The sequence below is a fragment of the Procambarus clarkii genome, chromosome 2, assembly GCF_040958095.1.
Source record: "Procambarus clarkii isolate CNS0578487 chromosome 2, FALCON_Pclarkii_2.0, whole genome shotgun sequence".
NCBI classification, from domain to species: domain Eukaryota; kingdom Metazoa; phylum Arthropoda; class Malacostraca; order Decapoda; family Cambaridae; genus Procambarus; species Procambarus clarkii.
The window spans coordinates 40,547,718-40,563,681 of record NC_091151.1 but is presented as its reverse complement, the minus strand read 5'-3'; the positions used below and the strand labels follow the sequence as shown (position 1 = coordinate 40,563,681).

The 15,964-nt window shown below is 40.6% G+C and overlaps 1 protein-coding gene across 4 annotated transcripts in view; it reads right to left on the bottom strand.

Annotated features, from left to right (window-relative positions):
• LOC123762255 (carbohydrate sulfotransferase 11) overlaps window positions 1–15,964 on the bottom strand; it is a 48,547-nt gene that overhangs the window by 31,103 nt on the left and 1,480 nt on the right. For 3 of the 4 annotated variants that reach the window (XM_069324720.1, XM_045748652.2, XM_045748653.2), the window contains exon 2: window positions 15,075–15,479. In XM_069324720.1, coding sequence (XP_069180821.1) covers window positions 15,075–15,200 — 126 coding nt within the window. In that variant the 5' untranslated portion in view covers window positions 15,201–15,479. The remainder of the gene's footprint in view (window positions 1–15,074; window positions 15,480–15,964) is intronic. The other variant, XM_045748654.2, reaches the window with a different exon arrangement.

Sequence of the window (15,964 nt, the reverse complement as noted above, 5' to 3'; positions counted from 1 at the left end):
TGGTGGTAATTTGTCTTTCGTCCATCGAACAAAATGCATAATTTTTAATGTGTGAAAGTTCATATTGTGTCCATATACCCTCTATTGTTATTATTATATATATATATATATATATATATATATATATATATATATATATATATATATATATATATATATATATATATATATATACATATATATATATGTGTGTATATCACGAAAATAAACACGTGATTATATATATATATTGTGTCTTACTGGTAAATGGGCTGAAATATTTTCTACGGGGGGTAATTATGAGGAGAAAGTGCCGGTGTATGACTATATACCTCTTGAAAGACATGCGAGGAAAAGGTGCTGGGATATTATCTTGAGGTTATCTTGAGAGGATTTCGAGGCTTAGCGTCCCCGCGGCCCGGTCCTCGATCAGGCCTCCTTTTTTGTTACACACAGGAGCAGCTGTCTACACATAGCAGCTGTCTAACTCCCAGTTACCTATTTACTACTAGGTGAAAAGGTGCATCAGGGTGAAGGAAACTGCCCATTTGTTTCCGCCTCCGCCGGGAATCGAACCCCGGCCATTAGGACTACGACCTCCTGGCGCTATTCACTCAGCCTCGAGGCCCCACGTGTATTCACCTAGTTGTGCTTGCGGGGGTTGAGCTCTGCTCTTTCGGCCCGCCTCAACTGTTACTACTATTTTTTTTTCTCCTACACCACATTCACACACACCAGGAAGCAGCTCGTGACAGCTGACTAACTCCCAGGTACCTATTTATTGCTAGGTAACAGGGGCATCAGGGTGAAAGAAACTCTGCCCACTGTTTCTCGCCAGCGGCGGGAATCGAGCCCGCGACCACAGGATCACGTGTACAGTGTCCAGTGTGCTGTCCAGTCAGCCACCGGTCCACCCCACACACACCGGTGTACTCACCTAGTTGTACTCGCCTAGTTGTGTTTGCGGGGGTTGAGCTCTGGCTCTTTGGTCCCGCCTCTCAACCGTCAATCAACAGGTGTACAGATTCCTGAACCTATTGGGCTCTATCATATCTACCCTTGAAACTGTGTATGGAGTCAGCCTCCACCACATCACTGCCTAATGCATTCCATTTGTCAACCACTCTGACACTAAAAAAATTCTTTCTAATATCTCTGTGGCTCATTTTGGGCACTCAATTTCCACCTGTGTCCCCTTGTGCGTGTTCCCCTTGTGTTAAATAGCCTGTCTTTATAGACCCTGTCAATTTCTCTGAGAATCTTGTACGTGGTGATCATGTCCCCCCCTAACTCTTCTGTCTTCCAGCGACGTGAGGTTTAATTCTTATAGTCTCTCCTCGTAGGTCATACCTCTCAGCCCGGGTACTAGTCTGGTGACAAACCTTTGAACCTTTTCCAGTTTAATCTTATGCTTGACTTGATATGGACTCCACCGGGGCTGCATACTCCAGGATTGGTCTGACATAGGTGGTATACAAAGTTCTGAATGATTCCTTATACAAGTGTCTAAATGCCGTTCTTATGTTTGCCAACCTGGCATATGCTGCTGATGTTATCCTCTTGATATGGGCTTCAGGGGACAGGTCTGGCGTGATATCAACCCCCAGGTCTCTCTCTTTCTCTGACTCTTGAAGAATTTCCTCTCCCAAATGATACCTTATAACTGGCCTCCTGTTCCCTACACATATCTTCCTTGCATTACATTTGCTTGGGTTAAACTCTAACAACCATTTGTTCGACCATTCCTTCATTTTGTCTAGGTCTTCTTGAAGCCTCATGCAGTCCTTCTCTTTCCTAATCCTTCTCATAATTTTGGCATCGTCAGCAAACATTGAGAGGAACGAGTCTATGCCCTCCGGGAGATCATTTACGTATATCAGAAACAGGATAGGACCAAGTACAGAGCCCTGTGGGATTCCACTGATGACATCACGCCAATCTAAGGTCTCACCCCTCACTGTAACTCTTTGCTTCCTATTGCTTAGGTATTCCCTTATCCACTAGAGCACTTTACCAGTTACTCCTGCCTGTCTCTCCAGCTTATATACCAGCCTCTTATGGGGGACTGTGTCAAAGGCTTTCCGACAGTCCAAAAAAAAAAAAAAATGCAGTCCGCTCAGCCTTCTCTTTCTTGCTAAATCTTTGTCACCTGGTCGTAGAATTCTATTAAGCCAGTAAGGCAAGATTTACCCTCCCTGAACCCATGTTGGCGATTTGTCACGAAGTCCTTTCTCTCCAGATGTGTTACTATATTTTTTCTCGCAATCTTCATCCCCTTGCATGGTATACAAGTTAAGGACACTGGCCTGTAGTTTAGTGCCTCTTGTCTGTCACCCTTTTTGTGTATTGGGACCACATTAGCAGTCTTCCATATTTCTGGTAGGTCTCCCGTCTCCAGTGACCTACTATACACTATGACGAGTGGCAAGCAGAGTGCCTCTGCACACTCTTTCAATACTCATGATGAGATCCCGTCTGGACCAACAGCCTTTCTCACATATAGATCCAACAGGTGTCTCTTGACCTCATCTCTCGTAATTTCGAACCCTTCCAAGGCCGCCTGGTTTACTGCCCCCTCTCCTAGCGCAGTGACCTCACCTTGTTCTATTGTGAAGACCTCCTGGAACCTCTTGTCGAGTTCTTCACACACCTCTTTCATTCTCTGTATACCTGTTCTCGCCTGTTCTAAGTTTCATTACCTGTTCTTTCACTGTTTTCCTCCTGATGTGGCTGTGGAGTACCTTTGGTTCGGTTTTGGCTTTGCTTGTTATATCATTTTCATAATTTTTCTCTGCTTCTCTTCTCACACTAATATACTCATTCCTGGTTCTCTGGTATCTATCTCTGCTTTCTGCTGTTCTGTTATTTCGGAAGTTCCTTCACGCCCTTTTGTTCAGATCCTTTGCTTCCATACATGCCCTATTAAACCATGGATTCTTCTTTTGCTTCTCTGATTTTTCCTTTTGGGCTGGGATAAATCTGTTTACTGCCTCCTGACACTGTACTGTGTGTGTGTGTACTCACCTATTTGTACTCACCTATTTGTGCTTGCAGGATCGAGCATTAACTCTTGGATCCCGCCTTTCTAGCTATCGGTTGTTTACAGCAATGACTCCTGTCCCATTTCCCTATCATACCTAGTTTTAAAAGTATGAATAGTATTTGCTTCCACAACCTGTGTGTGTGTGTGTGTGTGTGTGTGTGTGTGTGTGTGTGTGTGTGTATTTTCCTGTGCTACCATAATGTGCGTGCCACAACCTGTGTGTGTGTGTGTGTGTGTGTGTGTGTGTGTGTGTGTGTGTGTGTGTAATTACCTAAGTGTAATTACCTAAGTGTAGTTACAGGATGAGAGCTACGCTCGTGGTGTCCCGTCTTCCCAGCACTCTTTGTCATATAACGCTTTGAAACTACTGACGGTCTTGGCCTCCACCACCTTCTCACTTAACTTGTTCCAACCGTCTACCACTCTATTTGCATGAAAGAAACTTTGCCCATTTGCTTCTGCCTCGTGCGGGAATCGAACCCGCGCCACAGAATTACGAGTCCTGCTCGATATCCACCAGGCTACGAGGCCCCGAGCAAAATAACTTTTCAGACACTCAACCCACCAGGGGACTCGAACACTGGCCAACAAGGTGGCAGTTGCATGCTGTATCCACTACACTATACTTCAAAGCCATAAAGTGTGTGTGTGTGTGTGTGTGTGTGTGTGTGTGTTTTCCTGTGCTACCATAATGTGCGTGCGCTCTCGTCCGATTCCTGCTTGACTGAACCTTTTCGTTTTTATGCGAGCCGACGACTCTTCAGTCCTCTGGATCGCCGCCTCTTCCCTGTGGGCCGCCGCTTCCTCGATTGTGTCAGAGATCATTGACCTCCCGCCATCTGGCCTTCGGAGACTCCCGTTTAGAGTGGGTGTGCTTTCTCTTTTAGCCGTCTATACAAGCTCTGGTTTTCATCAGGAATCTGCTTTGTCATGAGCGGGCTGCAGGCCCCGTACGTCGGTGCTCGGAGGTGTGACTGACCCGTGCGCCCAGGACCTGATGGGCCGCGATTGTTGACACTGTGGTAGTGGCGAATGTAGATGTGGCGTTGTGGTGTCGTAGGTGGCTGTGGTGACGTGACGTTGGTGTTTGTAGTATAGGTTGCAATTATGGTAGTACTGAATCTGCCGGCTTGGCATACAAGTATGGAATAGGGCACCACTGCCTAATAAAACAATATACCGATTATGATTAGAAAAATAGTTTAACAATGCTTACTAATATAGAATTACCGGACATTGGTTGTGACGCCAAGTACCAGGGTGGCGAGGTTGTTACGAGGGTTAGGGTGTTTAAACCCGGTGAAACTAGTCTGCCATTCGAACTTAAGAACAAAACACGACTAATGAAACTAGTTTCTGTGATACAGGTATCATTGAAACAGCGCGCCACAAGGGCGCTCACCAGTCCACCTGTCCTCTTACTGAACACTACATTTTTTACGCTATCGACCCCAACGTAAAAATGGCTGTAAATTACAGGCATTAAAATAACCGCAATATTGACGCATCTTGAGACTAACGAGTATCGGCTCCGATAGGCTTGGTGGGTCGCCTACGTTTTGACGCTTTTGGTTAGGCACAACCGCTGCATTTTTTATGGAGTGGTAATGTAGTTCACTAGCTGCCACCTTTGCGGCTCTTGTCGGAAGCCACAACACTGAGCTCCGCTGACCTTCTAGATGGCGGAATGTGGCCAACCATATTACAGAAGCTGGGTATTGCCTAATACTAGAAGCTGGTGATGGGTATTGTCTAGTGCTAACTTGAAGAAGAGGTAGTGTACAGGGTTTGGTAACGAAAGATGGGAAGAAATGGAAAGATAGGAAATAGAAAATAAGGGGAGAAAGGAATGGAAAACGATGCGAAAGCAGGAGGTATGGAGAGTTCAAAGGAAGAGGGGGGATTAATGAAATAGGGAAAAGAAAAAGACAGATATAACAAGCTCGACAAACAAGGCGGGAGGATTTTAAGAGGAAACAAGCGTGGGCAAAAAATGTGAAATGTAACGAGAAGGAAGAAGAAGAGATAAAGTGACGAGCTTGAACAAAAGGTAAAAAAAAAAGAGAAGAATAATTAACGGAAATAAAACAAACATTAAATCTTAAAGCGAGATATGAAAGATATATCAACAGAGGATAACAAAATAACGGTAATACAATTGGTAACAATAGACAAAGTTGACAATAATAAAATTAGACAAAAGATAGGAGTACAATACTGCATTTTTTGTATAGAAATCTGAAGAAAAAACACACTAAGAGAATGTTTGTTTGCCTGCCTGTCTGAAGTGGAAGGAAAGAATGGTTGGGGTTACCCTTACCCAAATTTGTAGGGTCAATGGTCTGAGGTACGGGACGGGGTAGGCCAGCCTATATCCGTCAAGTGTAAAATATTGATGGAGATGCCCGAAGCGTTTTCCATCAGAAAAAATTATTTCCTTAAACTCATACATTCGTGTTCAATACTCCCTATTATATTTTAGGACTGGAAAGATTGGCTAAGCGAAGTGGGGAGGGAGGACACCCGGGCACCGCCGGGTGCTAGACGTCAATACGGAAGACAATAGGGGGGGGGGGGGTTGTGCATGTTAGTGTGGGTAGGAGGCCAATGATCATTCCGACCAGCTTCACCCTGATACGTTGTTAACGGTCAACTTGCCGTGGAATGTCGTATGTAATTCTTGAATAAATCGTTCCCATTTTCTACAATTTTCAATTGATGCCGTCTCCCGCCAACAGTAAATATATCAAGATGTAGTTACATTAATGCACAATTGCACGAGTTATATTCACTTACAAATAAATAATTTAAAAATCATCAATCTCAAATATTAGAAATATATAATTAAGTCTTAATAGACACTCCACCCATACATATAAAAATAAAGGTGACCACGACATTTCGGTCCCTCCTGGACCATTATTACGTTTGTATAGTTTTAAGCGTTACTAGAAATTGGAAGAAAGCCGTCTGTTAACTGTACATCAAGCAAACCTGTCTATCAAGACCGGCAGAGATGATGCCGTCCAGTTTCTTTTCTTTTTTGTTTTGTTTTATAATATGGCTTCAAATGCTATTTTGTGTGATGAATCTAATTCAAAAGGTAAAATGATCGCCTTTGTGCATTCTTGAAACGTGTCACTCAAAAGCACTTTACACCATGGAATATTCGTCGAAAACGATGCATCGCATATATTATCGGTATTCATATTATAAACAGTGCTGATGGGCACGATTATATATTAACACAGGCAGGAAAATATACAAAAAAAAATTGTTTCAAGTTATTTTTATCCAAATTTGGCAATAGGTAGAAAATTGGAGCGAGTGTGGCAAGAACAGGGGAGGCGCCTAGTGCCTCATTACGAAATATTCCGCACGCTTCCCTCACAGGCTGACTACAAAGGCTCTCATGTGTGATGATTGCTCCATCTATGTGCGAGTTACCACTTCCAAATGCATAATTCCTAGTAGGATAATCGCTTGCAAGTCCAATGATGTGTGTGACATTTTAAGTTTTAGAGCATCAGCCCGTCAAAAATCCCCATCCTGGCGTGAATCTGTGGGAGTAAGCTGAAACTAATCGAGTTTATTTTTTTTTTACATGCAAGCATACTTATAAGTACAATAAAAGGAAACAAATACAACATAGAACAGAACAAAATGACAAAGCACAAACGTGCAAAAACAGAAAGGAACAAATGCACTAAACACAAAAACGTCAATACTGGCAATATTTGTGGCCGGCCGGAAGGGCCGACCACAACAACAAGTTGCAACCCATCCTCCGAATTGACGGTACGATTTAATACTAAGTGTAATAAGTACACTTTCTTACCGTCATAAACAGTGCATAATTGCACTTACGGGGCTGTTACATTTACCCAACCCCCTCCCCGATTTAATTCTCCTCGTTTTCTGTTAAGACACTCAGAATTTTAGGTTGAAGTTTTCAACTTCAATTTGCAATTCACGAGTTTTAAATACTTGTATCAGGAATTTCTTTTTCAGGTTTATTAAACAATATATATTTTATACAAAATTTTAAAATATTCTGAGTTACTTTACAATTTATTGATATATTTTAGTTTTGTTTTATTAATTTTATAAAACTAATATCAATATAGCTATAGGTTAAGTACTAATTGTAATTAAGAAGCAATAAAATTATTATCTTCAAAAACTAAGACGGTTAGGTGAGGTTGTGGTTTTCTATTCAGTTTTTCAGGTAAACTCAAATATTCACAATATATTTGACAGTACGATTTAATACTAAGTGAAAATAAGTACAATTCCTAACTGCTATGAATAGTACATAATTGCACTTATTTGTCTTACATTTACCACCCCCATTTTTGGAGGACGGGCTGCAATAATTACAAACAAAACACAACAATTAAGTTAAACACAGCGGAATACAATACAGAAATAACACACCAAAACAATGAATATACAGAACAAGGCTACCAGCACCGCAAACATACACGGAGAGGCACCAACACAAAACGAAAATAATAATAATAATAATAATAACAAGAAAGGAATACAAGTATACAACAAACAAAAAAGAAAAGCACAATGGCAAAACACGACAAAAAGCATAAACCCAGACAGGGTCACGCCAACAGCCTGAAGGGCACTCAACACTACACAAACAAGTGCACAAACAGCATCATAAAAACATAGAACCACAAAGCATAACATAAGAACATGACATCCACAACCAGATACACAACACACACAAACCAAACACCGGACCGCACAGGAACCGGACACTCACACACAAGCCACACAAATAAACCCACTAATCGAGTTAGTGTTAACGCGGAGATAACATTATAATAGATTAATTACAGATAACGTTTTGTATGCAAGGGCTCTATAATGTAATTATCAAAAAAAGAGCTCAATGGGGGTTCTATAAAACTGAAGAGAGAGAAACTGGTTATAATGGAAGTGTTGGGGTCTTTAAGGTGAAGGAGAGACATGAAGAATTATGCACTTTGTGCCCTGCACTATTAATCACGCTAGGCTAGGTATAACGTTTGAAGGCGTAGGTCCGTTGTCTACATCGTTTCAAATCGTTAAATATGCAGAACTATACCACTTAACAGATTTAATGATAAAAGTAAATTCTTAAAGCATATACATTTGTTGCTGATTTTAGTATGTAGTTATCCTGTCTTATTCAATTGCCATATTAGATATCTTAGATATTTTAACATACTTATGGCATAGGCACATCTTTGTAGTAATAACAAAAATAAAGCATTACATACATTTGAATTTCAAGTTGAGAACTAAGCCAATCAGCGGGCGTTTAATCTGGCTAGCAATTAACTCATCTGACGAAACAAGAATTAATTATCCGTTCATTGACAATTATCCAACAAACTACTTTATCTGACCAAAATACTTTGTGCCCTTTAACTATAGCCTGGAGTGTGACATGGTTACAACCTGAGAAGAGGTAGTAACCTGAGAATCATGTGGGGATGGGTGGGGACGTAATAATTTTTTAGTGTGTGGTTTGCACGACTAATATTTAAATTCACATCACTCCATGTGTAAATTCTGTGAACATAACATTATCGAATGTCTAGTCGTTAGATCCTCCAGACTTTCTGACACGAGATCTCTAGAGCTTCTCAAATTAAGAAAATCATCAAAACCATCCGAAGTTGGTAGTCACTAACAGATTGCAGGCTCTTGAATGACAAACTATACTGTGAGACGGGGATTTCTGTATCACACAGCCAGCTCTTGATATACTAAGCCTTTAACATAGTTTAGGATAGTGCCTACTGCCTCATAACTGCGATGTACCCAAGAATGCAACCCGTCCTCGACTCAAGTCTATTACATCCAGCGGTCGACCCCACAGACTCATTCATAAATTTTGACATGCTGTTCGTTCAAAACGGGTTCTTAAATATAAATTAATATTATAATATATTAGCATATAGTGCATATATAGGCATAACTTAGGTTCTGTTGGCGATTATTTGCATTTGTAGTACGTGGGTGAAGCATTTACCGCGTTATGGTTCGAATAAAATTTGTCAGTGAAGCACTGGTTCCGGAAGTGTTCGAGTGAAATCAGCTGCGAGTCGTGTGTAAATCTTTTTTCATTCATAAACAGGGGGTTTGGCGGGTGCATGGAATCACTTTTGGGTCTGTTTGGAAGACGGGCTGACATTGGTCCGTTCCTGGAATGGGAACCCGGAATCGAGAATTCCGGGTTCGTTTTCCGGACGGCACAGAAATCAGCCCGTCCTCCAAAGACCCAAAAGTGATTCCGTGCACCCGCCAAACCTCCTGTTTATGAATGAAATACTGTTTACACACGACTCAGCCGATTTCGTTGGAACACTTCCGGAACAAATGCTTCACTGACGAATTTTGTTCGAATCACAACACTGTAAATGCTTCACCAACGTAGTACAAATACAAATAATCGCCAACAGAACCTAAACACCTAACCTAACCTATGCCTACATATGCACAATATGCTAATATATTATAATATTAATTTATATTTGAGAAAATTCCAGCTTTGAATGAACAGTATGTTAAAATTTATGAATGCGTCTATGGGGTCGACCGCTGGATGGAATAGACTTGATCTGGGACCTCGATATAAGCCTTAATTAAAATGTACTGTATGTTTACAAACTGGCTGCCTGTCCCAAGATAAATTATTATACATTTATGTTTAAAGTTAACGCCAAACAATGAAACAACAAACTATTTATGTTAGGCATCAGTCAAACATAATCCAATAATAAAAAATCACATGTTAACTTACATTACATTATTATTATAACATTATTATATAATTATATCAATTTATAGGAGTAAAATGTAACCACAAAGGAGACCAGCGACGTACAATCGTGCAGAGCCCCAGGAGCGAGGTGGTCCCCCCCTTCCCCAGCTTCCTTGGTCTGCTTGTGGAGAAGAGGGCGGAGTTCACTCCAGATTCCCCAGCAGATAACACACCCGCACCCAGTAAAACAGGAAGCCTTCAACCGGCAGAGGACCCCAAAAAAAGATCACAAGTAGGTGGCCAGGCAGAGGCCACAGGCCATCCACCGCAACCCGCGTCTCCATTTCTCCAGCTCCTAGTTCCTTAGTAACGGCAGGATATTTATTGTTTTGAGTAGGTTAGGCCATATTATTTATATAATATGCGTTTGAGTAAATTTATGTTTTTTTTTCATTCAGCTTTAAAAGTTCTAATGGAATGATTCCCAACTCGTGGTATCAATTGATGTCTGAAATTTCCGTCAGCTGGTATTTTAGTGCGTAATAAATCGAACTTTGTCCAACTATACCATACATCATAACATTTTAATACAGAATTTTATATTATAATAATTACGGGTGGTGTAACGTCTCGCAAGCACAACTTTAAGCGCGCTAATATTAACATCCAATACAAAAAAATAAAATTTTTGCTTAATTATATCCAAAGTGTGTTGATCAATCATAAATGCTTGGCTCGTCTGCGTCCAGCTAGAAGAAATTTTGAATGTACATGTGAATCATGCCTCTAGACTTGCCTATCATTTTGTGGCTCATTACAATATATAGCAAGGCAATGCAATGCCCGACTTTATATAAAGACAAAGATCGCATGATATTTGCTTCGTCGCGACCACGCGTCTATATCTAGCCAGTCAGTCCTGCACACTTGCGAGACCAACTGTGGTCTCATTATTCTGATTAGACAAGTCCTACCCACAGTATCCCATGCTGGTAGTATAAAATGCTAATAAAATAAGACAGGCAACATTTGATAATGACGAAAACGCCACTGGCCATCGAAACAGCTTGTGCGAAGGGTACAAAAAAAAGTAGTTGGGCAAGTTCAAGGTCTGGTGTGGTTTTTGCTGTCGCGAATTGTTCAGGGCAGAGAGAGGAAGATGCCCGGGGAAAAACAGTGTACATGTGTTGCTCACAGATACCATAATAGAATATAGCGTCATTGTTAGAATTTACTGATACTGCACCACATAAACGTCAGCAGCCTATACTACTGCTGATGTGCATAGGCTGCTGCCTATACTCGTCAGTCTAGTCTATACACTATTTAAATCTATTTACTATAAACTTCCTTTTGTCGCCTGCTACACATCTTGGTACCTCACCACCGGGTAGAAGTAGTCTATGCTACTCTATCCTTTTGAGATGGATTTCATTACCTATATAAACTTGTTTGAACTTTTAACCTCACCACGGGCACTCCTGCCCTTCACCGCCACACACTCCTCACCCTGCTCCTTCATCCCTCACTTTCCAACCACACCATCACCACTCCTCGCACTGAAAGTTCCTATTCCTACCTCCATCTATTCCATCTCCATCCACCCCAGGATCCACTGTATTAACTTCCTCTCTTCTCCTCTTCTCCGTTTTACGGGCTCACTATAGATCGTGCTACATGGACATTTCGTTCTGAGTACCTAAATCTAAAACAACAACTCCCCCGCTACACAGTTTCCTCTCCTCTCCCCCCCGCTACACAGCTTCCTTTCCTCTCCCCCCGCTACACAGCTTCCTCATCTCTCCCACTTCACAGCAACCTCTCCTCTCCTCTTTCTCTCACTACACAGCTTCCGCTCATTTCTCCCGCTACACTGAGTTACGAGGAAAGGCTGCGTGAAATGCACCTCACGACGCTGGAAGACAAGAGTAAGGGGAGACATGGTCACTATCTACAAAATTCTCAGAGGAATTGACAGGGTAGACAACTATAAACTGTATAACACGGGTGGTACGCGAACAAGGGGACACAGGTGGAGACTGAGTGCCCAAATGAGCCACAGGGACGCTAGAAAGAACTTTTTCAGTGTCAGAGTATATAACAGATGTGGTGGAAATATATCTACATTTGAAACTGTGTATGGAGTCAGCCTCCACCACATCACTGCATTAGGCAGTGATGTGGTGGAGGCTGACTCCATACACAGTTTCAAATGTAGATATAATAGAGCCCAGTAGGCTCAGGAATCTGTAATCCAGTTGATTGACAGTTGAGAGGCGGGACCAAGGAGCCAGAGCTCAACCTCCGCAAGCACAACTAGATGAGCAAAGCTTTCTCTCGTTTCTCCCACTAAACAGCTTCCTCCCCTCTCCCGCTATAATAATAATTCATATTTATATGAAGTACACTTTAAATGTGACAGTCTAGTATTCGTGGTACACACACTAATTTGTATAAAACACTAATACACACAGCGTTTCGGGCATAACTTAATAACATAACTGGTTTAATAGGGTAATACTCAATACTAATCGAGGAATAAGTTAGCATATTTGAAGTGTTTAAAAAAGTTATCAAATTATTTAAAATTTTTAAGGAACGTTTAATGATGAAAGACAACTAGTAGATATAGAAAATGTGATTACCGCACCAATACAGATATAGTATTTAATGTTCACAATACTGTAACACTAAAGAAATATTAACAATTAGGGTGAGGAAATGCGAGTAAAATTGGCTACATACTATCCATTATTTCTTCGTTTCTCTTGTAAACAGATTGCGAGAAGTACAGTTTTAGATTCACCTGGGAGGTCACTCAACAGTTCAGGACCCTTAATTTGTATGGCCTTTCTTCTTTGGTTAAGTGGGACTTTCGGAATATCAGGTACTATATTCGTGTCTCGTATGGTGCCCATAACTTCCCTTACAGCCTTCTGGGAAGCATTTGAGGTCAGTATTTGTATTCCAGTCGAGTGTGATTTGATATTTAACAAGCAAGGATTTTGGTAAAGGTGTAGAATACTGTTTGATTTTGGAGTTTACTTTTGTTCTAATTTCTGATTTATGTTGAGTATGTATGGGTCGAAGGTAATATTGGGTTCTAGGTTCCTCGGCGCAGATGCCGCAAATAAGATATGTATAAATGAGTGAATAATATAATGTTATCAGGGCAAAGCGAAGTACGTAGTTTCGGCTTTGAGAGAATGCCTACTGTTTTAGAAACTTGCATTTTGTATATGGCGATTTTAATTTCAGTTTGTTGTTAAGGTAGGTCAAGAAATAAATTTACTCTTTTTTTTTGTAAAGAGCCGAATCATGTGATTTTTTTTTTTTGGGGGGGGGGATCTTAAGCCATATTGACTTAAGCATACTAAGTATATTCAAATTTAGAACTAATTATATTAAATTAAGCTAGATAGGAATAAAGCTGTTATACATTACCTTTTCATATATTGTATTTCAACTCTATCCTCCTGTTTAGAAAGTACTTTTTGTAACTGTGGACCATCGTACATACACGTAATGGTCAATTAGATAACAGAATTTAGTACTATTCGCTTTACAAGAGTCTGAAAAAATAAATCTAAGACCTAAACTTAAATATTCCTTGGCCTTGTATAGCACATATATGTACTATATTAGGCCTCAGGGTGTATTAGGCCTAGGAAAGGTAGGTTAGGTTAAATTTTCTTTGCAACATAATACAAAAACATTCCAAGTTTGTTCAAATTCAAACAGTACCGATGTCTGCTTTTCTAATTGCCTTTTACGTCAATATATGTACGATGGTCCTCATCGTTACTACAAGTACTACCTAAACAGGGCTGAATATTTGGACTTGGTAGGCTGGATTAATATTGGTCTGAAATTTGATGATTTTAGCAAAAATTGTTATGGACTAGGATTACTCCAACTTTTTTTGTAAGAATATCAGAGATAACTCAGAGTTAAAGTGATTTATTGTATAGTAATGCTATGGACCCTAAATACAATAAAAAAAAGCCTCAAGAGTTGTAAAATAATTATGAAGAGAAAACTAAGTCAGTATGGCTATACTGTATAGTACTTGGAGGGATATAAGGGCAAGGAGCTAAGATAGGATGAAGGGAAGGAATGGTGCCCAACCAGTGACCACTGGGGATTGAACGCCGACCTGCAAAAAGCGAGACCTCCGCGTTACCGACGAGACTAAGTCGATAGACAATTAAGGTTGGTATCTCAAAAAGTTAACTTGTATAGTTTTAAGCGAGATATAGACTCTGAATAGCTGCCCAAGAGGGAGTCACGTTAATTTGGGATGCTGGTATCTCATTTGAGAGAGATGTACCGATTGATGAGAAGAAATTATTGAATTTAGAAGCAATGCCAGTGGCTGATACCATTCCACGGTCATCTGCTAGAAACTTTTTTTATTGGAGTTCTTTGACCCCCAATATCTGGGAAACAGTGTTCCATGTTTTTAGTTGCCCTTTATTAAATTAAATTTATTTTCTAAGTACAGTAGCTTGTTTTGGCTCTTTATTATCTTAGCACTGAAGAGTACCGCTTAAAGACGATTCTTTGGATTTAGATTTATGCCGCCGGAGGCGGCTTGTTTATTGTGCATACCATACCAATCCTGTGAGAGGTAGCGCAAAAAAAAAGATTACAGACGGCACAAAATGTCTATCAGACCTCAACGGAGATTAGTACACTAACAAGAACATCTATCTATCCTGCACACCTTATAATTATACTGTCAGCTAATAGCAGAGATTGTTACATTTCAATAACTATGTATTTACAGTTTATACTTAGTTTATTTACAGTTGTATTTACTATGTATAACAGTTAATCGTTATACATAATTGGTAGGTCTTTTCGTTAACACAATTGTTTGACCTATGGCGATTTTACAGGGTCACTGGAAAGCTGTTTGTTATTATTAGTTGTCACAGTACACTACACTGACCCCTAATCTGGATTTCTTCTCGTGTTTATGATTTTTTTGTAGCGATTCAAGTAGGCCTTTAGTAAGCCATTGGGTGTTATTTTGTTTTGATTGGTTTAGTGAGCATTATAGAGGGCCCCCTCTCCTCTTCCCCGTCCCCCCCCCCCCCATAGCTCCCTCTCCGCTCTGCCCCCCTAGCTCCCTTTTCTCTCCCCCCTAAAGCTCAATAAAATACCTACACTAATAATTAATGTCAATCTTTTTCCAGTTTTCAATATACAAGTTACTGTGATGTGTTCAGGGCATTCCTACTCTCTGGTTACAAACAAGCAGGACAAAATCACACTCACCAGTTTCTCGAGCCTGAATATGCTATGTTTAGGCTCCATGTGGTCGAAGACGTTGGTGCTGAGGGCGATGATGGAGTAGACGGCGAACGCCCCCAGAAGCACCTGTCTCTGGGAGTGCCTGCCCATCGCTCCCTCACCGCCGCTTCCTCTGCTCCTAGGTTACTTTGCCAGCCGGTTCCCAGGTGAAATTTAGTAGAAAATGGACGTTAGCCAGGGTGGAGCTCGTAGGCGGGTGCGAAGAGGGCGTAGGGTAGAACGGGTTGCCTGACGTTAGGTGAAATGGGCAGGAGCAGGTAGTCACTTGCGTACATTCGAGATGGTTTTACGGAATAATCAAATTTGGGGGTATAGTCTTGTCCTACACTACACGTTAATTACAGTTGTTATGCAAATATCAGTAGAAACCTGAAACATATTTATCCTATTATGAATAGCCTTTGGATATATAATTTTTTTAAGCAATACTCCAACTCTCGCATTATACTAAAATTAGATAATCGAGAACCATTTCACTGCGAGGTTGTCTCGCCGGATAAGGCTACTAACGAATAAAAAATGCTTCATTTTCTAAATTACGCTCAATCCTCCACTCCCTACGAAGGAATGGCCAGCACGAAAATGGACACTATCCAGTGCTGAAAACGAATGTAAATTTGATACTCCTCTCACACGAGAAGTAAAAAAAAAAAAATATAAGCAATACAAATGTTTAGTAAAAACAGGAAAGCCGATGCTTTTAAGATTATACATTACAAAAACGGATTTAACTAACATCGCAACCAAAAATATATCCAAAACAATAGCTATATGATACTGTACAAAATAACATATTGCCCTATACTCCGCTCTTCTCCCAATGTATTACTAATACTAAGGGTATCCCACCTTGG